At 37.3% G+C, this 27,500-nt stretch overlaps 3 protein-coding genes across 11 annotated transcripts; 2 read left to right on the forward strand and 1 right to left on the reverse strand.

Annotated features, from left to right (window-relative positions):
• The first annotated feature begins 878 nt into the window (after positions 1–878).
• On the forward strand, positions 879–4,661 carry lgalsla (lectin, galactoside-binding-like a). Its single transcript, XM_077201297.1, has 5 exons — positions 879–1,039; positions 1,808–1,882; positions 1,963–2,051; positions 2,316–2,478; positions 2,635–4,661. The coding sequence occupies exons 1-5, from the start codon at positions 932–934 to the stop codon at positions 2,776–2,778; spliced, it is 579 nt and encodes a 192-aa protein (XP_077057412.1). The 5' UTR covers positions 879–931; the 3' UTR covers positions 2,779–4,661.
• Positions 4,662–6,075: 1,414 nt separating this feature from the next.
• Positions 6,076–22,190, forward strand: aftpha (aftiphilin a). Of its 8 annotated transcripts, none has more exons than XM_077201300.1 (10): positions 6,076–6,262; positions 9,328–10,835; positions 11,782–11,936; positions 12,032–12,158; positions 12,914–12,970; positions 13,685–13,807; positions 15,342–15,402; positions 15,718–15,801; positions 16,920–17,043; positions 20,641–22,190. In XM_077201300.1, exons 2-10 carry the CDS (start codon positions 9,366–9,368, stop codon positions 20,774–20,776), a joined length of 2,337 nt encoding a protein of 778 aa, XP_077057415.1. In that variant the 5' UTR covers positions 6,076–6,262; positions 9,328–9,365; the 3' UTR covers positions 20,777–22,190. The 8 variants fall into 8 exon arrangements, with proteins under 8 accessions (XP_077057415.1, XP_077057420.1, XP_077057417.1 ...); XM_077201301.1 differs by having other exon boundaries at positions 6,091–6,262; positions 20,644–22,190; XM_077201298.1 differs by having other exon boundaries at positions 6,101–6,262; positions 9,360–10,835.
• An 88-nt stretch (positions 22,191–22,278) lies between these two features.
• sertad2a (SERTA domain containing 2a) lies at positions 22,279–25,778 on the reverse strand. Of its 2 annotated transcripts, none has more exons than XM_077201306.1 (2): positions 25,546–25,778; positions 22,279–23,269 (listed from the first exon to the last, which is right to left on the reverse strand). In XM_077201306.1, the coding sequence occupies exon 2, from the start codon at positions 23,256–23,258 to the stop codon at positions 22,527–22,529; it is 732 nt and encodes a 243-aa protein (XP_077057421.1). In that variant the 5' UTR covers positions 23,259–23,269; positions 25,546–25,778; the 3' UTR covers positions 22,279–22,526. The 2 variants fall into 2 exon arrangements, with proteins under 2 accessions (XP_077057421.1, XP_077057422.1); XM_077201307.1 differs by lacking the exon at positions 25,546–25,778 and adding an exon at positions 24,631–24,750 and having other exon boundaries at positions 22,480–23,269.
• Between the last annotated feature and the right edge of the window lie 1,722 nt (positions 25,779–27,500).

A 27,500-nucleotide genomic window follows, 5' to 3' on the forward strand; every position in this document is an offset into this window, starting at 1 on the left:
GTTTCGAGTCACCACACGTCTGACACACATCAAACATGGTACAGTGATTGCTGTCTCATCTAATGAGGGTTATGTTTAAATATATGAAATATTTGTCTCATCAGATGTTTCTCCTCAACTTCCTAATGAGAAACAAATGTAGAAACAATTTACATTAGGCTAAAATTATTAATTAGACAGCAAAGTTCATATAATTTGGGCGTCGAAGAATCTGATGGTTTTAAAGAGATTTAACTTGAGATTTTTCTTGTATGTACACACAGCTACTTCAAGGCGTTACCATGGTATCAGCTCAAAAAACAAACAAACAAACAATAAAATTTTTACTTGTGTACAGTGTTACTTTTAGTTACTTTTGGTGCTGCTTGATTAATAATAAAGCCTAGTTTTCATAAACTCTGCATTGACATACCTTGATTTAAATTTATTTTAAATGTATAAATCTGTTTTTATTTTCTTTGTAAATTAACATCTCTAGGGCATTTTTTCAACGAGTTTTCAAAGTAGATCATTTTGCAACATTTTATATATTTTAAGACATGTGCTTAAATGAGGTTAAAAAATTACTTCCAAACACATTTCCCTTCTAAGTCCCAAGGAGGACAAACGAAGACTGAAGTCTTTATTAGAGCTGATTACAAGTCTTTTTTTTTATTATTCTTATCCAACGAACTTTAGTAGTATAAAATATAGTATACAGAATTTACATCTTAATACATACAAATGTAAATAATAAAAAATACAAAATAAAAAAACAAAAGAACAAAAAACAAACATGGCAGCTTTTGTACAAGTGTACAAATTGTTTGAGCTGATTACAAGTCGAGCGCTCGAGCCTCGGATTATCGTGATGCCTACGTCACAAAGCAAAACCTGCTGGTCGCGCGCTGATTGGACGCTCGCATCTCTCTGAGTTCCTCCGCTGAAATACATGCGAACCGATCCGATCCGTGCCCCGATCCTCGAACCGAACCGAACCCGAGCCCATGGTGTATCTGCGTGGAAGATGGCCGAGTTGAGTGCAGTCCGACAGGAACTTGTGAGTATTTTCATTAGCGACGTATTTTTTTATGTGGACTGAAAGCCTTGTGTCCTGCGTCACACACGGAAACAAGTGGTCAGCAGTGTGAACTAGACTAGAGAATTCGCTCGTGTTGATGTTTTAAACCCATAATAATAATAACAATGATTAAAACTCATGTACATACCCTCGTGTTCTTCCAAACCTGTATAAACTTACTTCCGAGAAACACAGACGGGGGTCTTTAGCAGAATGTTGTTTACGCTTCTCTTATAGTGGAAGTGAATGGGGACTGGAGCTTTCAAGAACAAAAATGACGAAAAAAAGAAGTGCATACGATTCTACTAACTAACAATATTATATACAAGTTTGTTTTTAGATATGTCTAATGTCATTGATTCTTGAATGGCTTGATATTTGCCTGCCAACTTTAAATATGCAGAAGATTTTTAATGAACAATGATTTCGATTAAAAAGACTTAGAATATAGATCATATTGGGTAGTTTTAAGATATTTTCATGGTGATTTTTGTCCTTTGGGGGTTTGACAGATCCAGTCCCCATTCACTTTCATTGTATAGAGGAAAATAGCATTGATATTGTGCATTTCGTGGATTTGTATGTTCTCTGCAACATTACCTTTTAGGCAAAGGTTCACGCATGAATCAGTTTTTCCAGCAAAGTTTACTTCCCACCTGTTAAGCTCTGTGTCGATATATGTAATTTGCATGTTTATTGCACAAACGGCTTCCTTTTTACTTCCTGGTTGTACTTTATCTGCCACAGAGAAACAGAAATCTGAGCAGTTCTTTTGGGGAGTCTCGGTGTACGTCACCGCAAAAAGATGAGCAACAGAAACTGGTAATGACTCAGCAAACATTGATTTTTTTTGTTGTATGTGCATGTTGTTTTGTCTCATGACCCTGTCCCGTGTGTGATAGGCCGTGCCGTTCTGTGGCGGCATCCGGGGCGGACTGCGACCAGGGAAGAAAATCACAATCATGGGCGTCGTGAACGCAGATCCAGACAGGTAGCTCATGTCAAAACACACACTCCCACCTTGTACACATGCAGGGACGCTCGCTGTTGTGCATTTCATCTTATCTATATAGCTCAAGTGATCAAAGTCTGTTTTCCAGCGTAAGTAGGAGTGAGGTTGGACAGAAAACCTTCTGATAAAATCACGACGTCTAGACGTTTGCATTTTTTTGAGTATGTGACCTTGTTTTGGTTGCTTCACTGTCTAATTTAAACTCAGTGTTGAATGTTCTTGCTCTCTCTCTCTCTCGGACAGTTTCGACATCAGTCTGACGTGCGGGTGTGAAGACGTGGCTCTGGATATGTGTGTACGATTCGAAGACCGGGAGATTTTGCGAAACGCCTGTGTTTCTGATAGCTGGGGTGAGGAGGAGAGGTCAATACCGTATTTCCCCTTCATCGCAGAACAACCTTTCAGGGTCAGAATCACCATCACTATCATCTGAATTTAACAGAAAATAACTCCCGAAACAAAAAAAGCAGAGACCTACACCTGTGTTGTTGAATTAAAAATTAGCCTGCTGTAATTTCTGAAGTCATGCATTACTACCTTGCTGAGTCTGTCTTTTGTTCAGGTCGACATCCATTGCGAGCACCCGCGCTTCCTTGTGCTCGTGGACGGCCATCAGCTCTTTGACTTCTACCATCGCGTGACGCCGCTGACGTCCATCGACACCATCCAGATCGGCGGCAGTGTGACCATCACCAAGCTGAACTGAAGTGAAGGAGCAGTGAAGACTGTCTGTGATACTGAAGGATGCTCTAGAATCTGTAGAGCTGATGAATTGAACTTGAAACCTCTTTTTGAGCTGTGAGGAGGCATTTCTTTTCATGAGCATCATAATTCTTTTGCTGAATTCAACATGAAACGGCATTCACAAACCATTTTCTCTGGTAAATAATTGGTAACACTTTACAATAGTACAATAATAATTAATAGAAAATACATTTTTCATTGTTAGTTCATATTAACTAATGTAGTTACTTAATGTTAAATGGAACCTTATTGTAAAGTGTGTTTTTCCTATCAGGATTGTGAAAAGTGGCTGTTTTATACCAGAAAACAGTGCTGCTGGTGAACACTATTAAAGGTGCAGTAATCGATTTCAGAGAAACATTGTTTGATACTTGAAATTGAAATTTGAAGTTAAGCAAAATAATGCTTTGCAAAGACGATGAATGACAAGGAAGAACAAAAAATGAACATGCAGTACACAAGAGAATATACAAGCAAGAGTTGGTTGTTAGTCGTCAGCAGCTCACTCTCTCTCCTCTATCACGAGTGGACACGCCCCCTACTGCTGATTGGTTCACTCTCTCCTCTATCACGAGTGGACACGCCCCCTACTGCTGATTGGTTCACTCTCTCACCCCTATCATAAGTGGACACGCCCCTACTGCTGATGGTTCACTCTCTCTCCTCTATCACGAGTGGACACGCCCCCTACTGCTGATTGGTTCACTCTCTCACCCCTATCATAAGTGGACACGCCCCTACTGCTGATGGTTCACTCTCTCTCCTCTATCACGAGTGGACACGCCCCCTACTGCTGATTGGCTCACTCTCTCTACTCTATCACGAGTGGACACGCCCCCGAACTGCTGATTGGCTCACTCTCTCTCCTCTATCACGAGTGGACACGCCCCCTACTGCTGATTGGCTCACTCTCTCTCCTCTATCACGAGTGGACACGCCCCCTACTGCTGATTGGCTTACTCTTCTCCATCATGAGTGGACACGCCCCCGACTGCTGATTGGCTCACTCTCTCTCCCCCATTATGAGTGGACACGCCCCCTACTGCTGATTGGCTCACTCTCTCACCCCTATTATGAGTGGACACGCCCCCTACTGCTGATTGGCTACAAGTGTGTTGTGCTGCTCGGTCTGATCCACTTTCAACATTTTTTCTCAGAAATCACTTACTGCACCTTTAAATTACGTCAGTAGAGGCTTTTCAGGGGAAGAGCAAACACTTTAATTAAAGATTATGAATTCAAAATATTAAAATACTAATAAGTTAAGCACAATAAGAGCAAGAGTGTGAATTCAGAAAGTAAAAGGAGTTTTGGTTTTATGTTGACTTAACAGCGTTAAAATAGAGATGCCACAATTAGCACACTTTAGAAATGAATGAATGAATGAATGAATGAGTCCAGATGTTGATGCACAACTAACAAGCTTCATTGGAGGACCTGTTATGAAAAGCTATAAATGAACGTACTGCCTGAATTTAACAGTGTCGCTCTCCAGCTAATGTTCTCAGGTGGAAAACCTAAAAAGATTATTTATTTATTTCCTGAATACGTGTTTATAAACTAAACAGTGTGATTTGAGAGTTTGATATGTTTTACAGTAATAGTGATCATTCCATTGTTATTCCGTTGACAAGCACTTGTACTTAAAAGCACTGCATTTTATGTTTAGTTAAAGAGACAAGACAACGCAATGGAGTGAAGTTCATTTAGGTGCTTTCATTTACTTGAGACCAGAAGAATAAACCCAGGGAGAAAATTATTGCATTCCAGCGCTTTTGAATTGCTGTTATGTATTTATGGTCACTGAGCACACGCTTATACAAATAATAAAAGTCTTCTAATGAATGATGTTGTGTTGTGAGTGATGTTTGTAGCAAGGCCGCACACACTATTTATTGACCAATACCGTAGATCATTTGAATAAACCAGGAGCTTGTAAACGTACAAGTGAAATTTTAGCTATACTGAGGTACAGAAAGATATTTGAAACATGTATATGACTGGAGTATCGCAGTCCTGTTATGTGAAAATTTCTCTTCCTGTCTGGATATAGTTTAATTTTTGATGTTTACAGCTCATGGAAATATAAGACTCTTGTCGTCTTCCTGCATATTGTGCTGTTAAACTCCTGGCTTCGGTTTTCCTGTTGCCGTTCTTATCTCTATTCTGCTTCCTGATGACTGAGTCTATTATAGTAGAGTTGTTTCTTAATTGTTTTCTTTTCAGTCGATAGAAATGTGCAATTTTATTGCTCTGGATCCAGAAAATGATCCTGGCTTGATTCAATATCTGTAGAAAAACCTTCTGTGTTTATATGAAATTATATTATTTTAATTATATTATATCTATTGCATCATATTATAGAAATAATATTATTGTATTGTATTGCATTATATTATATTATAATATTATATTATAATAATAATAATATATTATATTATTTATTTTAAACTTGGGTCCATGAAAATGTTTAGAGAAAAACAAATCATGCAGAGTGTAAAATAAATTATAAAAAAAAGTAGTAGTAATACTAATACAATAAATTTAAATAAATAATAAAAAGTGCATTATAATAAATATTAACTATTTTATTAAAATAAAATTTGACTAAAGTAAATATTTTAGATTAGATTAAAATAATAAAATACATAAAACATAACAGTACAGTAGAAAAAACTTAATGGAACTGAATAGAAACTAAATATTTTCCAAATTATATTTTACACATATTAATAATATTATTTTTTTCACAGAATAAATTTGGTTTTAGGCAAAACAGTGTATTTCCTAAAATAAAAATAAATAAATAATAAAAAAGTTTAAAATAAATAAATAGAAAAATTAATTAATACAGTGTAATTGATTATTTAGGTAAAACTTTATCAATTTGTGTCCCCCCCCCCCCCCAAAAATAAATAAATAAATATTTATATTAAAAGAAATGTTAAATATAAAAAAATAAGTAAAATGTACTAAAATACATTAATTAAATAAACAAATACAAACGAATAACAATAAATGTAAAAATTAGCTTACAATAAACAAATAAACAATACATAGTACAGAGTACTATAGTGAGTAACTCAATACATAGAAACTATTATTTCCAAATTATATTTAACACATTTATAATATTAATTTCTCACAGTATAAATTGGGTCTTTATACATACAAATTTATTGCTGACTTTTACATGTTAGTAATTCAGTGCTGGGTTTAGTTGAAATCTCCCAAATCAGCTTCGCCAATCAACATGAGAGTCCAGAAGTGCCACACCACAGCCCCTGATGCATGCTGGGTAATCCTCGGGAAAAGAGCAGGATACACACACACACACACACACAGACTGACAGAGTGAGAGAGAGAGAGCTCGTGCCAGTTGTGTGTGTATGTAAGAGCTACAGATGCTCGCCGTGAGGATGGACGCATCGCTCCGGACTCCTGAGGTAAGAAGATGACTGACAGCTGCGCGAGAGCTAGCCATTAGCATCGAGGCTAATGCTAGTGTTAGCTTGCTAGCATCGCCCTTGTTAATCAATGGGTTCTGATGCTACATTTAGTTTGCATGCTAACTGATTAAGTTTGAGCTTCTAAATCACCTAGAGAACAATAACATGACTGTTATGGCAACTTTTTTCATTGCTTTGAAAGAATCAGCTTGTTTTGACAGTAAGAAACAACTCAGTTTTTGCTGTCAGGTGTAATTTCACTGCTGTGATCAGGCTAACTGCTAGCCGGAATGTAAACATAACCAAAACGATTCGACTCTGTCCAAAAGACTAAATGTCAATTTAATTCGTATTTAATCTAGGATAAATATAGTTTAGGCTAAACTAATCCATTCACCCTGTTTATGTACGTTAGTTATTATGGAAAGTTGTATCAGTGTATGTCCTGTAGGCCTGCTGTTTCTTGACAGCTGTGATATTAAAATCAGTTAATTTGTATTAAATCACTTATTTAATAGCTGTACTCTTAAAGTGTGTCTTATGTACTTGAAAACTTTAATACAACAGCAAAATGTAATCAAACGTGGCTTTTGTACCTCCGAGGAGTTAAAGTACTGTAATACAGTCATCTTATGAGTAATATGAATGTTGAGTTATGATTATAGATGTAGTGCCCTTTAAATGGATTTATACTTAAAAGAAAATAGAGTATTTCTGTCAATCTGATCAAATAAACGATGATGTCCTGCATCGCATGTTAATTTTTATTCTTTCAATTCACAATAATATAAAACAGAATAATAAATTATTCAATTGGAAATCTGATGCTACGTTTTTTGTGTGTTTATGCTAGAATAGAGAAACCTTTAAATGGCATATGTGTCACTAAAGTGGTGCGAATGTAAATTGTGGTTTGGCAAAGATCATGTCATTGTTTGAGCCTTCTTTCAGCAAACAACAAGTTCCCAGTACAATAGACCGTTTAAAAGCCCTGCTTTATTTGGTTTGCGCTTTTTCTATACTTTGTAAATAATTGCATTCATTGACTGAATTCTCTTGGTTTATTTATTCATGACTCTCTGAATTGATCTGGCTTCCCTGTTGCTCCACTACTTCTAGTATTAGCACTTAATTAGTGTCTAATTTGAAGACAATCTGTCTGGTTTTACTCGCGTTGATTCGAGTTAGACAACCAGAACCGGCGTCTGTAAAGCAATCGCAGTGGTTATCAGTGCATTCAATAGACATCATTGACACAAGTCTTATTCATATCAAGATTTAGAAGATTTATTGATGGTTGTCTCAAAAGCTCTGCATGATTTAAGGTATTAAAGCACATACATTCTGGGATTATTCACTCACTAAAATGTAAAATTTAGTGTTAAAATCACACACTTTTTGTTTTCGCAATGGTAAAAGTGTTTCTTGTCTTTGCAGAAGGCAGTAATTAGACGTCGGACGACGCTGATGTAGAAGAGCGAGGCTCATGTTAGTTAAGGAGGAAGCGTGTGCAGAAACTCCCCGCTGTTCTCGCTGTTGCGTTTAAAACATGCAGCGTTGCAGAAGGCGCCGACTTTCTTTGTGTGTCAGAAATCATTTCCAAATGACTCTTTTCATTTCAAATTAAACGTAATTACAGTTGTGGACTAATCCTGTGGGCATCCTGACAGTTTAATTATATTAATAGCTTTCCAGCAGTCAACACGTTACATGCGTTCTAGGGCCGCACAGTTTTGGGACAAAAAAAATATAATTGTGAATCTTTTTTTCTGTTAAAAATTGTGATTTAATTTTTTTTGTGTGTGGATATTTATCAATATGACTATAAAATAATAATTTTTTTTTACTATGAATATTTTTATTACTAAATAAAAATATTAAACAAAACAAGAACTATTTCTGATATTATATATCACTGTAAAATTACAAAATAAGTAATTAAGAAAAAATGACAATAGTTATATTTTACTGTACAACTGAGAAAGTACAATAATAATATTTATTGCCGTCTTAATTTATTCATCTTAAAATGTTTAAAAAAAAGAGCTTTTATTTTGGTGGAAAAAACTCAAGGAGCTCTTAAAGCTTCTCTTTTTTTGACAACAAGTATGGGAAGATGGGTGGCGTATATTGCGTTCCCAAATCCACATGAAGATGAATAGATGTGATTATTAAATTACAATGACTGCGATTGAATTAAACACACACACAAACATTACATGTTTCAGAGTGAATTAGGGCTGTGAAGCGATTAATCGCGATCTATCGCATCCAAAATAAAAGTGTGCATTTACATTATATATGTATAATGTATATTTAAGAAATATTTGCATGTATATACTGTATATATTCTTAAATGTATACATGCATGTGTGTGTAAACTGTACACAGTACACACACATATATTATCTAAACACAAAACCTTTATTTTGGATGCGATTAATCGTATCACTGTGTTCATTTACACAAGGAGCTCATAATCCAGTGTTTAAGAGCAGTTCAATTTGAGACTTAAGATATTATTGCGATACTCCAAGAAATGATAAAAGGTTAACAAGATATTTACTGTTGATTGAAATACTAAATTTGATATTACATTGTGTGTGTAAATGAATATGCTTGGACTTAGTGACCCCAGAATAAAAATATTCATGATTCTGAAGCTGAAAATACAGAATTATTTTAGATGGATATGCTTGTATTCTGTCACTTACTAGATATATTTAAAATAATGTAGACAACTTTTACATTTTTTTTAATTTTCATTTTGGGTGAATTATACACAATACGTAATGTCACTATCCACGATACATATTGTTGCATTTTTGTATTGCAATATATTGTGACACCCCTAGTAAGATTAGATTTGTATGTGTTTTTCCATTTCATTTGCCAAGAAAACTTTCTCAAACGATCACAAGTATAGATCTAGTTGTTGCCAAAATCTTACCTGGTGTTTCATTGGAAAATACTGGTCTGTAAGATTACAATTTGTACTTGTTTTACCAAAGTCCTATTCATGATGCTAATCTAGCGTACATTGCTTTGCTAATCTGCTGCAGGCGTGAGCTCTTGGCCGTGTGTTTCTGCTCAGGTCCCCATGGAGCCTGACGTGATACGCATGTACTCCTCTTCTCCCCCCCCGATGGAGGATGGCGTCGAGGACGAGGACGATGAATTCAGTGACTTCACCGGCGTCCCGAACAGCACCAGCTTCTCAGAGTTCGACACGCCCACCTCGTTCAACCAGAATCGGGCTTTAAACGCCACCTCGCCGCCGGAGCTACTAAGCAACGGGAGAATCGTGGGACTGTCGTCTCAAACCGCAAAGGCTAATGGGGTAGTGCCTAGCCAGACTGGCACGCCCAATGGCAGAACGGTTAGTGTGGAGGAACTTAAAAAGTTGACCGAGCATCAAGCTCACATCACGTCCCTGGAGTTTGCAACCGGATCGCGGACTGACAGCGACTGCAACGGCACTGCTGAAGTGCTAACAAACGGATTTGCAACATTAGACCAAGTAGGAAGCCCACCTACGCCACACAAAAACAATGAAAGTCCAGATGATTTTGCAGATTTTGCTGCTTTTTCAAATGCTGAACACAACCAGCCTTCAAACACAGACTGGGAACATTCAAATCAACCAGCGCAGAATGACATTAGCAGCGGTGTTGTTGAAGTGCGAGGAGCTAGTAAAGTGGACGACAGCAGTGATTCGAGAAACACAGGTTTTGGATTCCCTTTGGAAAACTCGGAAGGTCTCAGCAACGGGAGCTTGGATTTCCATGAAGGGTCGGATTTAGATCATAAGGATCTAGAAGTTGATGCTACTGAAGCTGTTAGCACAGCGCAACCGCTAGCCGTTAACGGTGTAGCCGATGATAGCGGCGTTTCGCCAGACTCTGAGGAGAGATGTAGTACTGAACAATCAGATGAGAAAGGCTCAGAGAACGAGAACGAAGAAACCGAGACGGAAACAGAGACTTCCTTCGGTCGGCCGCTATCGACAGACGCGCTCGAAGAATTCGGCGACTTTAGCACGACAGGATCCGTACCTTCGCCTCCGCTTCAGGAGGACACTGCCACTCCGGCCGATCACAGCCAACTTGCCGAGGACGACGATGAGGATTTCGGAGATTTCGGGGACTTTGGAGACGCTAGCTCATTTAACGCGACTGGATTTGCTGATTTTGACCAGCAGGGGGCCACAACGCTAGTCGCTCAGGCCGAAACGGACCCCAAAATGGATGGTGAAGACGATGAATTTGGCGATTTTGACACATCAAAAGAACCTAGTAAAACGGATTTGGCAGGTGAGGAAGCAACTACGTTTGCAGAGTTTCCTGGAAGTGACAGTTTTGCAGATTTCAGCTCCGCTCAGGTGGAAAATGGCGGAGGATGGCAGGCTTTCTCTGAGCCGGATCAGAGCCAGAATGGAGAGGAATCGTGGGCAGCATTCGAGCAGGAACAGGATTCATTGTGTACTGAAAAAACTGGAGACGAATGGCACGGGGGCCAGACGGTTATGGCGCCCCCTACTGGTGCGGAGGAGCGCAAAAGTTCTACAACGGTAGGTCTGATTATCTAAAATATTGGTTGGTTGATTTATATTTACTGTTTTTCACTTTGTGCCTTTCTGCTCCTCAATGTGTTGTCCTAAACGGTGAAAGGTATTGAAAACTGGCCAGATGGTTTACTCTTTCTACATGACTGATTAAGCATTATTCTCTTTCATTAATTTCACAGAACAAGATAGTCATTAAGTCGAAACTAAACCATGTTAAAAATAGAAAAACCCTTTATTTTAAAATAAATCAATTTACTCTTTCTAGGCGTAAAGATCAATAACAGACAAATATTGGGTAATATTTTCAGTTTTTAATTGCACTGGGCTATTACCATCAGTAATTTTCTGTAATAAATGTGCACTGTCATTCAGAAGTTTGGGGTCTGTAAGATCTGTAGCAACAGTAATATTGTGAAACTGTTTTCAATGTGAAGTTTTGTTAAAATATATATTCTTGTGATCAAAGCTGAATTTTCAGCATCATTACTCCAGTCGTCAGTGTCACATGATCCTTCAGAAATCACTCTAATATGATGATTTGATGCTCAAGAATCATTTCTGATTATTATCAATGTTGAAAATAGTTGTGCTGCTCAATATTGTTGTGAAAATGTGATTGGCATCACAAGGATAGAAAGTAAAAAAAAACAGCATTTACTTGAAATAGACATTTTTTGTAACATTATACATGTTTACTGTCACTTTGGATCAATTTAATGCTGAATAAAAATGAATAATTTATATATATATATATATATATATATATATATATATAAAAAATCTTACCGACCCCAAACATTTTGTACAGCTGTGTATGTTTATAATCAAGGTTTCTCTCACCTCGTCCACTATCTTGGATTTAGTTCAATTGACAGTTCTATATTTCAGAAATATCTTGTTCAAAAGGTCTTTGTTAAAGCCGTTGTTTTCTTTTGTGTTTTCTACCAAGACTGCGCTGTTCAGCCGTTTGGAGAAGATTTTCCAGGCCAGTTTCGAGCTGGTTCTCGCTCCTCAGGTGGAGGAAGACGTGACCACGCTCAACACCTTCCTCAAACCTCCTGACACATCAGAACAGGAGCACAGCGACAGAGAAAAGACCAACGGGTGAGAAGCCACGGGTGTTTGCTGAGGGCCAAATGCTTTAATGAAAGTCTTCATTATTTTGCTGTGGTCTCTGTCTCCTCCTGTGGGTTTTGTAGGGCGTTGCGGGACGTGTGGCAGCAACTTCAGGATGTTAACAATGCTTACGGTCTCCGGTACCAGTGGGGTGGCTCTCACACCAATAAAGCCCTGCTCTGCTCTCTTGGCATTGACACCAGAAATATAGTGAGTCGGATTGTGAAAAAAACATGGGATTTTGTCAAGTTTCTTGTTTGTAAAGTGGACCTTTACATGTTTAACTTCAGTCCTTCCAACAGGAGTTATTCTCTACATCAGTGTCTCTGGCAATGTTTACATGCAACCAAATAATCAGTTAGTAATTGGATTGATGGATCTCAAAAAGCCTTCATGTGCCTTAATCGATCTGATTGAGCTCGATCCGAATGAAATTTCAATCGGATTGTAAGAGGTGGTTTATTCCTTTTCTAATCCGATCAAGAGAACATTGTAAACACTTGATCGGATGAAAAACTGAAACTGAAAGGACTGTGCAATGACGATGAAAATAGCGTAATAATGTATGATGCGCGGAACGAGCTGTTCTTCCTGTTGAATCAAAAAAAAAATTTCTTTGAGGAATATTCGTAATTCGATTTTTATTTGACAGTGTAGTCTTGAGTTAATGAATAAACGGGAATGAACACGTCACAATATTCCTCATTTAAATAATTCATACGCAGAATAAAGGGGCGGGGCCTGGTTGAATTAGTTAGTAGTGGGTTGAAACTGGTGGTTATGGTAAGGAGCGGGACATTTCCCAAACACACTCGACCAATCACAACATACTATACGGGGAAAATAGTGTGTTTTGAACATTCAAGCATGAGAACCTATTATAGTAGACCCTAAAAACAAAATCAAGACTCAATAATATGGCCTCTAACTTTTCTCATCTCCTGTTTTTGTCTCTTTCTCCTCAGCTGTTCACAGGCCATAAAAAGCAGCCTGTAATTGTGCCAATGTACGCTGCCAGTCTGGTGAGTCGAGCCCAGCTGCAGTGTCTGTGTGTGTGTGTGTGTGTGTGTGTGTGTGTGTGTGTGTGTGTGTGTGTGTGTGTGTGTGTGTGTGTGCTGGTTTATTTTAATAATCTCTCCAGTTCATGTGTGTTTAATCAATCAATCATTCAATTCAATTCACATTTATTTGTACAGCGCTTTTCACAATACACATCGTTTCAAAGCAAGGCAAGTTTATTTATATAGCACCTTTCACACAGTATGGCAATTCAAAGTGATTTATAGAAAGGAATTAAAATAATCACAAAATAAAAGCAAGGTAAATTAAAACGGTTATAAAAGAAATTAAAAGAGATATTATGATTATGAATTAAAAGAGTAAAAAGATGATACATAGATAAACTTCTCATCTGTTAAACTCCATGTATTACTCCGAGATTTTCACGTGGTGATTAAACTGTGTCTGTGGTGTTCAAAGCAGCTTTACTGAAAATGCACGAAGGTCTAAGTTCTGCATTTCAGAAATGTACACGCAAAAAAATCACAGTTAGCTAAAAATGTATTAATTTAAACAATGTAGTAATTTAATGCAGAAGAAGTAGTTTTATTTATATAGCGTCTTTCCGTAGCTCAAAACAATGAGCTCATTGAAGTAATGAATATTTGTTTGTTAACAAATGATTACGACATTTAGAAGAAGAAAAAAGAAGTAATCTGTGGCGTGTGTGTGTGCAGGGAATGCTGGAACCCACGAAAGAGCCGGTGAAGCCCGTCTCCGCCGCTGAAATGATCGCCTCAATAGCACAATCTCCTGCAGTCGTCTCGGAGTTGAACAGCTGTCCTCCAGACGCCGCGCAGGTGAGCGTCTTCACTGACCTTCACCTGATAAAACACTTCACTCACAAATCTGAATATTGCAGCATATCGCACACTGTATAAAGTTAGATATATAGATTATCCAACTTTATCCGCGTACACAGTGTATATTCAGATAAAGTGATATTTAGTATACTATATTGCAAATCTCAATTACATGATTATCTGTATGGTTGCAAAATGTAATGATATTATCGCTCAGCTCTATATATAAAGTTGGATATATAAGTATAACGTTATCCACGTGCATAAAGTAAGTTTGTGTGGGAGGATATATACTATATACAACCCTCCACAATGCATATGCGAGTAAATCTTCACTCTGGGCGACTAAATAATGTCTATAAGGAGCCATTGGTTAATAAATTCCTAGATTTTATTTGCCAGTGTTTAGCATAGATATATTTTTACCCGCTGAACACTCTTACTGAGCGCTTGAGAGAGAGAGAGTCTTATATACCACACAGACTCGATGCGCTACATGTAAACGATATTTTGTGTTGCATTTTCCTGTCAAAATAACGGAGTTCATTTGGTATTGTTTAACTTTTAAAAACAAGCAGAAGATATGCCAGTTTCTTCGGTATTGGGCGGAGGTAATGCTCAAACGGCAATCTCATTGGCTGGCGTTCATTTCACTGTTTTGATTTCAGCAAATCATTTTGAGTGAACGCTGAAAACGTGATTAATATTCATAAACCCAGCAGGTCATCAATCATTAGTGTGCTTTGTATATTGTTTTTAGTAGTAGTATTATTATCTTTTAATAATAATCACTATTATCTATTTACTATTATCTTTTTTTTTTTTTACAGAAACACTGAATGACCAACAATATCTTAAGCTCCACCAGTCCTGAGTTCAGTTAAAATGACAAATATACATGGTTACCATGTTTTAGCTCTAATTACTAAAGTTCTATCATTAAATAGGGCTTGATTATCATAATATAACGCTTGATTGATTGATGTTAAGAGTGTACATTCTGATATTTAAAAAGCTGTGCCATTTTACAAAGATAAGCTAATTTCGTGGAATCATATTTATTTATATATATATATATATATATATATATATATATATATATATACACACACAAATAGTATATCAGTCTGGCGAGTAAACAAATAAAGTACTAGCCAATGTCGATTCTATTGCCAAGATGAGCGTAGAGGGATGTACATAGCAAATCTCAACTGCTTGATTGCTTGTATCATCACAAAGTGTAAATTATAAAGATTTATTATTAATTTTGCATCTCTTTTGTGATGAAAGATCCAAAATCAGTAGCTACCACAATTTATAGCATCCCTTTCTTGATTTATTATTTGATCAAACTTAAAAAAAGTGGAAATAGTTACACAAAGTAGATTTAAATGCGATAGGGTAATACACCAATCACTAAATTAAATAATCGCACATTTAAAAAAAATCCAACAGATAGCTTTAAAATAGATTTAAGATTCTTTTTAATATAATTTTTTGCATTACTTTTGTGATTCTCTTTTCCCGTCAGGAGTCTCTTCCTCCCGTTCAGTTTGACTGGAGCAGCAGTGGCCTTACAAACCCTCTGGACGGTAACAGCCATCTATCGTTTCTCTCACTTACACCACAGAGAAGAATGGAGAAACTATGCTCTTCTTGTTCTCAAATGTCTGTCGATGTGACACTAACCTGTAGATTAGCAGTTGTACAGTAACCTTCTCTATGCTAATGTTGGACGTTCACGAATGCTTCTCGCCAACAGAAACGAACACTAATCTGGTCATGTAGATTTCAACACTAATCCAGATCTGAGCATATGTCAACTTCTGCTTTCCCGTTTTCTCTCTCTCTCTCTCTCTGTCCGTAACCCTTCTCCTCTCTTTCACCATCCCTCGTTCTCTCTGAAGCGAGTGGAGGCTCGTCTCTGCTCAACCTCGATTTTTTCGGCCCCGTGGACGAGTCGCCCTCCGGCCCGGCCACCTCCATACCAGGTTTGCTGTGTAACACCAGTGCTGTGTGTGTGTGTGTGTGTGTGTGTGTTCTTGATCTCGGCTCTATTTGCATCCATATCTTTAACCATCCTTTCAAACGACCGTTCTTGCATGTGTACCAGGGTTTAAAATTTACTTTTTCACTCTCGGGCCAATTTGACTAATACATTTTTTTAAGTTACTGGCCATTCATGACTTCTACTAGCCAAAAAAAGATAAATGAACCAGATTAACTACGTCACATATTATATACATATATTATATATATATTTATATATACACACTGAACAAAATTATAACGCAACACTTTGTTTTTGCCCCCACTTTTCATGAGCTGAACTCAAAGATCTAAGACTTTTTCTATGTACACAAAAGGCCTATTTCTCTCAAATATGTCAGTGAGCACTTCTCCTTTGCAGAGATAATCCATCCACCTCACAGGTGTGGCATATCAAGATGCTGATTAGACAGCATTATAATTGCACAGGTGTGCCTTAGGCTGGCCACAATAAAAAAAAAAAAATGACAGGCCACAGAAAAATGGGGACAAAAACAAAAGTGTTGCATTTATAATTTTGTTCAGTATATATTTTAAAATTTGGATTTAATAAATTAATTTCTTATTCAAACAAAATCCAGCATCTCCTCCCTTCCTCTTTCATCCTCATCACCAAAAATGTATTTTAGGTGGACAGATCAGTACAACACAAAGAACAAAAATGTATGATGTTGGAAAATGTCTTTTCTGTTAACCAAATGCTTTTTAATCTTTGCTATTGCTTCAATGCAAATGATCAAGCGTGCCGTTATTTGTTGTGTAGTGATGTTTATGTCCAAGTAAGCCAGATATGCGCAGACTCTGCTCAATACGCTGTATTTAATATATCACAATGACTCACGAGTGCAGTATTTACGCTAAATCTGTGCAGATTTGGCTTACACGAACTTCCCAAGCAAAGTGAGTAAACATAATAAGCAACCCACCAAATAGGCCAGTGATCTGACAGCGTTATAATGGTTTTACCCGGATTTGGCGGGTGTTAATTTCAAAGACTGATGCATACGTATGGTAGCGTCTCACACAAGTGTTCTGATATGCATGTGATATGCGTGTGCAGGCGTGGACCCGGAGCTGTACGAGTTGACCCAAGCGAAGCTGGACGTCAGCGGGGGGGGCAGGAGAGTGGTGGATGCGTTCGCTCGCCTCATGTCCACCGTCGAGAAGACCAGCACCTCCACCAGGTCAGTGAGACTCACTCGTTCACACTCCTGCTGCTCGGCCACACACACTTCCTCAAGGATGCTGGATATCTGTAGGCATGGACTCATTATTTGATCCGACTGCCACGTTTTTACAAAAAATTTAAACAATTGCAGCTGTTCGAAACCTGTTACATATTGTAAACTGTTTTTTTTTATGTGCAGCACTAGGTTTCTTTTCATTTTGTGGTTGTCGTCCAGTTTTTATCCAAACTGATTTCACTGTCTGATCTGTCTGATCTCTTACTTTAATCTGATCTTTCTCTGATCTGTCTGATTTGATATATCTTGCTAATATATCTGATGTCTGATCTCTCTTTTAAGGCTGAGCTATTTTATCGATTCTGCGATATAAATCGATATTTTTTTTTCCCAAGAAAGTATCAATTTTTAAGCCGCGAGTATCGATACATAAGTCCCATTCAAATCCCCCGTGTTTACCCCCATTCGCTTTAAAGCACAACGCGACAGCCCTGCTCAATGACTGACAATGAGGACAGAACTAAACATTCAAACGTGGTTACACTTTAGATCTGGAATAATATTCTAATTTTATTTTAGATTTCGGCTTTCACAGATTATAAAAAGAAGATATTTGAGATGAAACCTGAGCAACTTCCTTCCCTTCACAGCGATGCGCTGTCATTTATTCCTAAAACCCAAACGTACTGTCAGAATCAGCACGATCGGTGATTGTTGTAAAATGCAGTCTCTACTGTTGCTAAATTGCGGACGCGTTTAATCATTAAAAGAGCTATTAAAAGCACAAACATCTGCGCAAGAGCTGTTCACAAGGCGACGCGGGCCCTGAAATGGACTGCAACGAGACAAGAAAAGTATAGGCTACTTAACTTTGGGCTTCATGTCCACATCTAAACTATCAAATATACATAATAAAATAAAAATTACCAGCTCTGAGATTCACTGAAACACAGTTTATTCACTTAAACAGTTTATGTCTTAAATGGACGTAAATAGTTAGGAGAAAATGATGGTGCATCATTCACCTATTAGATCTGCACTCGGTCTTAAAGGGGCAGCGTCTAATAAACCTGCTGACGATTGAGCCATTAATGTGAATCAAGCAACAAAAGGCACTCGCAGCTCTTGAATGAATAACTTAAACTTGTCCAGTCAGAGACATATATTGTGTAAATCAAGTTTTTAGTTTTCAGTTCAAATAATTCATCCAAGTAAATGGAAAATTCACAAGATGTCACAAATCACTCTGTCCCCTTTAAATCTTTCAGAAAATGATGTAAGTGTATCGAATTATATCGAATCGTATCGTTGGCTGAATATCGTGATATATATCGTATCGTGAGCTGAATATCATGTACCGTATCGTGAGATTAGTGTATCGCTACAGCCCTACTTTTCTGTGATGTCTTTCTCATCTGTGTGATGTGTGTGATCTCTTTCTCTTATGTTTTTATCATCTGTCTGATCTCTCTGTCTGATGTTTTCCTCATCGTTCTGATCTCTCTGTCTGATGTTTTCCTCATCGTTCTGATCTCTCTGTCTGATGTTTTCCTCATCGGTCTGATCTCTCTGTCTGATGTTTTCCTCATCGGTCTGATCTCTCTGTCTGATGTTTTCCTCATCGTTCTGATCTCTCTGTCTGATGTTTTCCTCATCGGTCTGATCTCTCTGTCTGATGTTTTCCTCATCGGTCTGATCTCTCTGTCTGATGTTTTCCTCATCGTTCTGATCTCTCTGTCTGATGTTTTCCTCATCGGTCTGATCTCTCTGTCTGATGTTTTCCTCATCGTTCTGATCTCTCTGTCTGATGTTTTCCTCATCTGTCTGATCTCTCTGTCTGATGTTTTCCTCATCGTTCTGATCTCTCTGTCTGATGTTTTCCTCATCGGTCTGATCTCTCTGTCTGATGTTTTCCTCATCGGTCTGATCTCTCTGTCTGATGTTTTCCTCATCGTTCTGATCTCTCTGTCTGATGTTTTCCTCATCGGTCTGATCTCTCTGTCTGATGTTTTCCTCATCTGTCTGATCTCTTTGTCTGATGTCTTCCTCATCGTTCTGATCTCTCTGTCTGATGTTTTCCTCATCGTTCTGATCTCTCTGTCTGATGTTTTCCTCATCGGTCTGATCTCTCTGTCTGATGTTTTCCTCATCGGTCTGATCTCTCTGTCTGATGTTTTCCTCATCGGTCTGATCTCTCTGTCTGATGTTTTCCTCATCGGTCTGATCTCTCTGTCTGATGTTTTCCTCATCGTTCTGATCTCTCTGTCTGATGTTTTCCTCATCGGTCTGATCTCTCTGTCTGATGTTTTCCTCATCGGTCTGATCTCTCTGTCTGATGTTTTCCTCATCGGTCTGATCTCTCTGTCTGATGTTTTCCTCATCTGTCTGATCTCTTTGTCTGATGTCTTCCTCATCTGTCTGATCTTTCTGTCTGATGTTTTCCTCATCTGTCTGATCTCTCTGTCTGATCTCTCTGTCTGATGTTTTCCTCATCGGTCTGATCTCTTTGTCTGATGTCTTCCTCATCTGTCTGATCTTTCTGTCTGATGTTTTCCTCATCGGTCTGATCTCTCTGTCTGATGTTTTCCTCATCGTTCTGATCTCTCTGTCTGATGTTTTCCTCATCGTTCTGATCTCTCTGTCTGATGTCTTCCTCATCTGTCTGATCTCTCTGTCTGATGTTTTCCTCATCTGTCTGATCTCTCTGTCTGATTTTTTCCTCATCGGTCTGATCTCTCTGATGTTTTCCTCATCTGTCTGATCTCTGTCTGATGTTTTCCTCATCGGTCTGATCTCTCTGTCTGATGTTTTCCTCATCGGTCTGATCTCTCTGTCTGATGTTTTCCTCATCTGTCTGATCTCTCTGTCGGATGTTTTCCTCATCTGTCTGATCTCTCTGTCTGATGTTTTCCTCATCTTTCTGATCTCTCTGTCTGATGTTTTCCTTATCGGTCTGATCTCTGTCTGATGTTTTCCTCATCGTTCGGATCTCTCTGATGTTTTCCTCATCGTTCTGATCTCTCTGTCTGATGTTTTCCTCATCGGTCTGATCTCTCTGTCTGATGTTTTCCTCATCGGTCTGATCCCTCTGTCTGATGTTTTCCTCATCGGTCTGATCTCTCTGTCTGATGTTTTCCTCATCGGTCTGATCTATCTGTCTGATGTTTTCCTCATCTGTCTGATCTCTCTGTCTGATGTTTTCCTCATCGGTCTGATCTCTCTGTATGATGTTTTCCACATCTGTCTGATCTCTCTGTCTGATGTTTTCCTCATCGGTCTGATCTCTCTGTCTGATGTTTTCCTCATCGGTCTGATCTCTCTGTCTGATGTTTTCCTCATCGGTCTGATCTCTCTGTCTGATGTTTTCCTCATCGGTCTGATCTCTCTGTCTGATGTTTTCCTCATCGGTCTGATCTCTCTGTCTGATGTTTTCCTCATCGGTCTGATCTCTCTGTCTGATGTTTTCCTCATCTGTCTGATCTCTCTGTCTGATGTTTTCCTCATCTGTCTGATCTCTCTGTCTGATGTTTTCCTCATCTGTCTGGTCTCTCTGTCTGATGTCTTCCTCATCGGTCTGATGTGTGTGATCTCTCTCAGCAGAAAGCCTGTGCAGAAGGAGGAGAATCTGAGCGCTGAGGCTCGGCGAGTGATCGCAGGCCTGCCGGATCTGTCGTTCATGCAGGCTAAAGTCCTCATGTTCCCCTCCACGCTGACCCCTCTCCTGCCCGACTGATGCGTTCTTCTCTCCGCCTCCTTTCACCTCTCTTTCTCTGTGTATCGCTCTCCAGTTTACGCCATACTGACAGTTACATGATTTTAATTTCATCCTTTTGAATCCTAGCTCTTTTTGTGTCATTTTTTCTGGGCGTTTTTAAGTTTAAATGCATCATGTTATGTTAAGAGAGAGTGTATAAGATAATCGGCTAATTATCGATCGCTTTAGAGAAGAAAAGACTAGATTATTTTATTTGTAGAATGACAGTAGGAAAAGATCTGTATATAATCAGGGATGAGAGTTTCCTTTTGATTATCCGTCACGGTTAAGTTAATATGTATGAGAGAGAGAGGCACTTGTTGTTTTTGGTTGTTTGTTTTTATGAAACACTGGCTTAAAAGTCCTTCAATAGCACAAATGATTATGTGAATGATCTGATTTGTATTTAGATATATAAATGCGTAGTTATATAGACTTGAAATCAACCCACCTGCAAAATTTCCTTTTGATTTTGCGTAACAAAGGACTTTTTTAATCGTTTGGCTATTACATTACAATCAATATTGGTATTACTAGTAGGTTTTAGTTTTTTTGAGTTCACACATGCATTAGTGAACACAAAATACTTTTTTTTTTTTTTTCGTGCGAATAGTTTAAGAATTAACTTGCTTTCGTCACTGACAGACTGTAGACGAGTCCATCAAAAACTATAGAAACGACAGCTTTTCTTCAATATTTCGCTGCTCGTATTCGGTTCTTATTTTGTTTTTTGTTACTTTTTAATGTAAGTTGAAACCACTGGCTTCGGACTGTAATGTAGTGAAGGAATCGTTGAATGAATGATTAACTTGAATATATATATATATAGCTGTATCGAGAATAAGGGACCAATATCTGCTGTAACGTTTTGCTCATTTTCCTGTTATCATTGTGTTTTTGGTCATGCTGTATCTGTGTTTTATTTAATCTGCCAAATCCTAAGCAACTCTTTTGGAGGACGTCTGCCGTCACAGTGGTCCTGTACGCCAGGAGTGCATGATGGGAAATGTTCACCAGAAATCATCTGTAAAGAGTTTCCCATCTTTTGGCTTTTTTTTTCTCCCAGTTCTTTTCGTTTTGTTGTTGTGTGTGTGTGTGTGTCATTGTTTATTCTGTCTCCTGGAGGATTTTGCACATTGTAAAGACATACGGAAGAACTGCTTACATAGTTAACTGTGGCTTCGGACTGTGTACAGTCAAACTATGGATCATGTAAAAATTGTTATGGGAAAATTCCTATGGAAAACTCATACAGATGAATGATATCTCTAAAGAGCCTGTACCGAGGTCAATCGCGCATGCCTGGGTTCTTTGAAAAAACAAACTAAACAAAAAACGAGTGTGTAAATTTTCTTTAAGTGTACACAAGAAATTAAAATAATTTAAGAGAAAATGCTGTTTTTGTGAGAAATCATTGTTTTAAGCTTTCATTCATGCCTGTATTTAATTGGTTCATTTTGGAAGGACAAACTGAACGCAAGTTTATTTTGGAATTTCTTTTATTTAAGAATTGTAAATACTAAAATAGTGTAATATCACATTTCCACAAGAAAAAAGTATTAAAATATCACTTTATCACATTATAATGATATTACAAAATGGCTGCAATATATTACATCACATTGCTACTGTATCAAAATAAATATATGAAATACGCATATATACGTAACCTTTTTGCTGTACACACCATAATACAGAAAAACCGACCTTAAAAAAAATGCATGTCAAATTATGACCCAACCAAAACCTCCATAATGTGATCCAGTTCGTTCAGATCAAGTTTGAACGTCTGATTAGACGGAAGAGCCGATTGGCTCGTCCCGCCGTTTCCGTAACCAGCGAGCGTCTTAACGAGGTCGTCCGTTACCATAGAAACGCTCAGGGATGAACTGCACGGGGTGCTGTCGAACAGGAAGTTGTCTATTTCCGTGAACAGGAAATCGTCCAATGAGAAGTCAGCGAGGCATGAGGGGGCGTGGCTAGATGTGAATGGGGCGGAGTCAGAGAGAGAAATAGAGGAGTCCACAATGCTGTGCATTTCAGAAAGATCTGGATCTCCCAAGTCTCCTGAATTATCCGAGTCAGCGCCACTAGTAATGTCCGGCACGTCCTGATCTGATGTAGAAAATAAAGCAGTGATTCCCACTGTCGGACACAGAGCTTCGATTTCAGCCAGGGCTGTGCTGAAACTGTCCTTTATAACAGGAGAGGATGGAGTCTGCGGTCTGGAAACACACTCCTCTCCTCTCAGCTCGTCCTGGATGTGCCGGAGTGTGTTTGTGATGAGCACCCTGCGGGCCAGGTCCGGCTCCCCGTGTCCCGGCCGGGTGTGCAGCTTAAGTAAGGAGAGGTTGAGCACCGTCTGCCGCTGAAACCAGTAGCAGGTGGAAGACGCCTCCATCTTCATCACACCATTCTCTTCCTCCTGCTCCAGCTTACGCTTCAGGCCTTTACCCAACATGAAGCGTTTATCTAAGAGAGAAAGACACAGCGATGAAGCAAAGTGTGTTCAAAAACATTGATATTTGTATATTCATATTTTCATTAATATACATGTATGGTTATACAGTAGTCAACATTTTAAGTGGATCAAAAAAGTTAAAAGAACGAGTATTGTTCAAAATTAATGTATACCTTTGATGAAAGGTTATTATCCACTTGTAGAAATGTTGACTTCTGCAGTTAATTTTTTTTCAAATCTAAAGTAACATTTTACTTAAAGTAATGAGGAAAAATTTTTAATAAAATGAACTGAATTAATAAATTTAAAATAAAATGCCAATATTTACTAAAATGACTAACATTTTTGTTTTAAATGTTTTCTAAAGTAAAATATTTCATATATCTGATTTTTTTAAAAAGCAACACAAAAAAATTTAACAGATTTTGTGTTAGTTATTTTGATATTAATATCTTCATAAATTCAATGTAATAAAATACCAATATTTAATAAAATGTGCATTTTTGTTTTTAATGTTTTCTATAGTACAATAATTTTTTTATGTAAAAAGCAAAAAAATTTTAGTCATTAAATATTAATATCTTCATACATTTAATGAATAATATTGAATGTATCAAAATGCCAATATGTATTGAAAAATAATTGTATTCATTTTAAAATGTATATTTTATTTTTATTGAAATGTTTTCTATAGTAAAATAAAAGTAAATGTAATCAAATGAAATGTTAAATATATTAATATATCTTAATTATTAAATTGAATGAATAGGCTACAACTTACCGTAATACAATGACAATATTTATTTTAAAATGTATATTGTATTTTTATTAAAATGTTTTCTAAAGTAACATTGAATCAAAAATAAAATAACAAAAATATAATTAAATGTGAAATATATAAATTATATCTTAATTATTAAATTTAATTAATAAAATTGACTGTAGCATTTACAATGACCGTATTTTTTTTATTTTAAAATGTTTTTTTATTATTTAAACATTTCTTATAGAAACAGTTTTAATATTTTATTAACTGAATTACTTGTTAAAATACAGTAGCCTGTTGCATATTTGAATATTAACATTTTGCTCAATGAACGTTTGGTCACAAATCATAGCCAGTTCCTGTTTCCTAAATGAAAACAAAGTAGAAAAATAAGATTGCTCTTTATAGAATAGCCAAATACACCAAACTTTCCTCTTACTCAACATCCATCGAAGACAAACTCATGATACACATATGACTCTTCACTCTGGACTCTGAGATTACTGTAAATCAGAGCACTTGCTGTAAGTCACATCACTTCCTCCCATCGACTGACTGGCTGCTAGTTATCGTTAAAAGTTTGAGACCAAACTAAATGACAATCACGTGTAGTTCATGTGAACAACATCCAGAGTCTGAGAGTCACACTCAGACAAAAACAACCCGCGTTCTAAAACCGTTAAGAATTCTACAATTCAAACTTTCATGTTTGAATCTCCTTCGTTCTTTATTGAGAGTGACGACATAATCGTGTAGGCTACAAGTGATGTCATAATATAAGAAGTTCGCAGTTGACGACACAGAGCAGATGTGCAGGAACGAACCAAACGTGAATCGTCTTCGCTGTACTGTTTTCGCATCTGTTAAAAGCGTGGATTTTTACACGAATACTTGTTTCACAGCAAACCTGGAACTTGAAGTTCTTTAACTGGTCGCATTGAAGTGAACCCGTGACATTTAACGCTGCACGCCCACATTATATCAGCTCAAAGTGAAACCTCAGCTGGCGCACTGTAAAATGAAAGCTACAGGGCTGTCTTGTGCCTTTTCAAGTAAACCGACAAGGAATGAGAATACAACAGGCCCATCTGAAATGTGATTGATAGCTTTATTAACCCAGCGTGACCATCTGCAGTAACTGCAGCCTACACTGCACAACGGCTCGAGTTTCAGAGCCTGAGAGCGTCATTCAGGAGCTTTAAATACTACTGCTTTACTACTACTTTCAAGAGAATCCAAAACAATTTACACCTTCAATACATTACAGCTCCAAAAGTAAATAAATGTAAATAATCTACCGTACAGTCACGCAAAACACAAGTTTTGACCTTTAAACCCGATCATTTACACTTGTTCTAATTTTTTGTTTAAGAAAGATGTTTTGACCTTTAAATCCAATCATGTACCTTTGTTCAATTTTTTTCTTCTTTTATTTTTAAAGAAAATAACCTTTACGATTAACTATGTTTTGAGCGCTTCATAAGAATCGCGAGTGAACCGAACTGGTTTGTATGAACTCACCACACGCAGGTCAAGCGAGGACTTCAAGCTGCTCATCGGACTCGTGTAAATCCTTCACTCTTTCACTCGCGTGCGTCCGGTTCGACTCGCGCGATCGATTTCAGCGTTACAAGGTAAAGCTCGTGAAGTCACTCGTTCCGATCAACGCACGGACGAGTCTATCCCGCCTCCGAGAAACCCGCAAGCGGAGTCTTCGCGAGTGACGTAAACCTCGCAGATATCGACTTATGAATGAGTCATTCATTTGAATCGGTTTGTTTGAATGATTCAGTCTAGCCGACTCAAGAAACGCTTTTGCTGCTCGAAGGGATTTACTAATAAACGGTTAAATATGGTAATAGTTGGGGGGAAAAAACATCTAAACTATATAATTTATTAGCCTACTACAGGTATTTTACAATTGACAAGCAAGATTGTCATTTGGCGCTGTTTATCCTTTCAAAAAAAAAAAAGTAAATACCCTTACGAATATTAGTAACCATGCCCCCAGATTGATTAGTAAGCACAATTTTATTACAAATACCATGGTTAAACTATGGCTAGTGTAGCAAAACCATGGTTAATTTGTGGTTACAAGTTTAACTATAGCATATAGGAAATGCTATCATGTTTGTTTGTATTTTTTTGTAGTAAAACCATCATTTTCTTAAGGGGAATTAACATTCTAATAATGTCAACACTATACGGCTTTTGAAGTTGATTTGCAACTGGAGCGTGTTATGTATTACATCAAAAAACATGCCAGTTTTATAAAGTCTGAACCCCATATTTGGAAACTCATCTTCGCCCTATTATAGGCTATTACAAGGAATATTGTAATTGTATAACTCTCTAGAGTCTAGACTGTGAATCTTGGTCCTCTTCTGCATCTTTTTGAAATATCTTTTTTTAATTTTTTATTCTAATCTGTTTTTATTATGGTGTAGTCCTGTTTAATATACAAATCTAAGCTATTGGTTTTCCTTTATATTATTGTATTGTATTAATTTATTTGTTGTGTTTTGTTATATTTGTATTTTACTGACAATTCAGTAAACATAATTATATCTAAAAATAATAATAATGTCAACATTAATGATTTTTCTCAAAAACAAGAAAAGAAAGTTTCGACGCCAGTAGTTTTTTTTTTTAGCTAACGTGATCGCGTACAATGATCGTTGTTAAAGGGTTCATTGAAATGAATCGCTCGAGCGAATCGATTCACAGAAATGAATCATACGACTTAGCAAAGCTACAGATGTCTCCCCCCCCTCCCTCCCTCATTCCTCTCTGCATATGTCAATGAGCGTGACCTCGCTCTCCGCGCTCCCGTGGAAAAGCCGCAAATATGTGAAGTATTCACGGCACGAGCACCTCACAAAAGAATCGAGCTAAATATATTTCGTATTGTAACTCATGTTTATGTGCACATTTCTCATAGACAGCAGAAACTAGATGGAGATCAAACGGAAACGTTTCAGAAAACATCTCAACTGTTCTCAGATTTGCCAGTTTATGAAAGTCTGCAATCAACAGCCAGAGATCTCACTTCAAACCTTTCTCAAATTAAATGCTTTACAATTTTTGTAGGTGTCACAGACCCCAAATATGATCTTCATCATCATGCGAGGGACCCAAACACCCCATAAAAAAAAGTAAAAGTCTACTATGTATTTTTGTGTGTAAATATCCATGTGTTAATACTGTGAAAATGTAATATTTTAAATGTGTAATATTTAATTTTTTCCCTTCTCACTTATACGGTTATTTATTTAAATATATGGTTTAAATATATTCATATTTTTATTTTATTTCTATTAATCTACTTACACACACACACACACCTTATTTTTTTATAATGTATTTATTTGTAAACCTTTTTTTACTCTGTTTTTCTCTACACATCCAACAATTGAATATTTAAATTAAGCATAACCTTTAAGTCTGAAAGACCCAAATCTTCAACGTCTCAGGCT

Source organism: Siphateles boraxobius, unplaced genomic scaffold (genome assembly GCF_051911475.1).
Source record: "Siphateles boraxobius isolate OS27281-9 unplaced genomic scaffold, OSU_SipBor_1 47, whole genome shotgun sequence".
NCBI lineage: Eukaryota > Metazoa > Chordata > Actinopteri > Cypriniformes > Leuciscidae > Siphateles > Siphateles boraxobius.

Bases quoted from the DNA above. Each gene is read 5' to 3' on its own strand.
- sertad2a (XM_077201306.1), bottom strand. From the start codon at position 23,258: ATGTTGGGTAAAGGCCTGAAGCGTAAGCTGGAGCAGGAGGAAGAGAAT.
- aftpha (XM_077201298.1), top strand. From the start codon at position 6,221: ATGCTCGCCGTGAGGATGGACGCATCGCTCCGGACTCCTGAG. The intron at 6,263-9,359 runs GTAAGAAGATGA...GTTTCTGCTCAG, and splicing joins CATCGCTCCGGACTCCTGAG to GTCCCCATGGAGCCTGACGT. The intron at 11,937-12,031 runs GTGAGAAGCCAC...TGGGTTTTGTAG, and splicing joins GACAGAGAAAAGACCAACGG to GGCGTTGCGGGACGTGTGGC.
- lgalsla (XM_077201297.1), top strand. From the start codon at position 932: ATGCGAACCGATCCGATCCGTGCCCCGATCCTCGAACCGAACCGAACC. The intron at 1,040-1,807 runs GTGAGTATTTTC...TATCTGCCACAG, and splicing joins GTGCAGTCCGACAGGAACTT to AGAAACAGAAATCTGAGCAG. The intron at 2,052-2,315 runs GTAGCTCATGTC...TCTCTCGGACAG, and splicing joins GTGAACGCAGATCCAGACAG to TTTCGACATCAGTCTGACGT.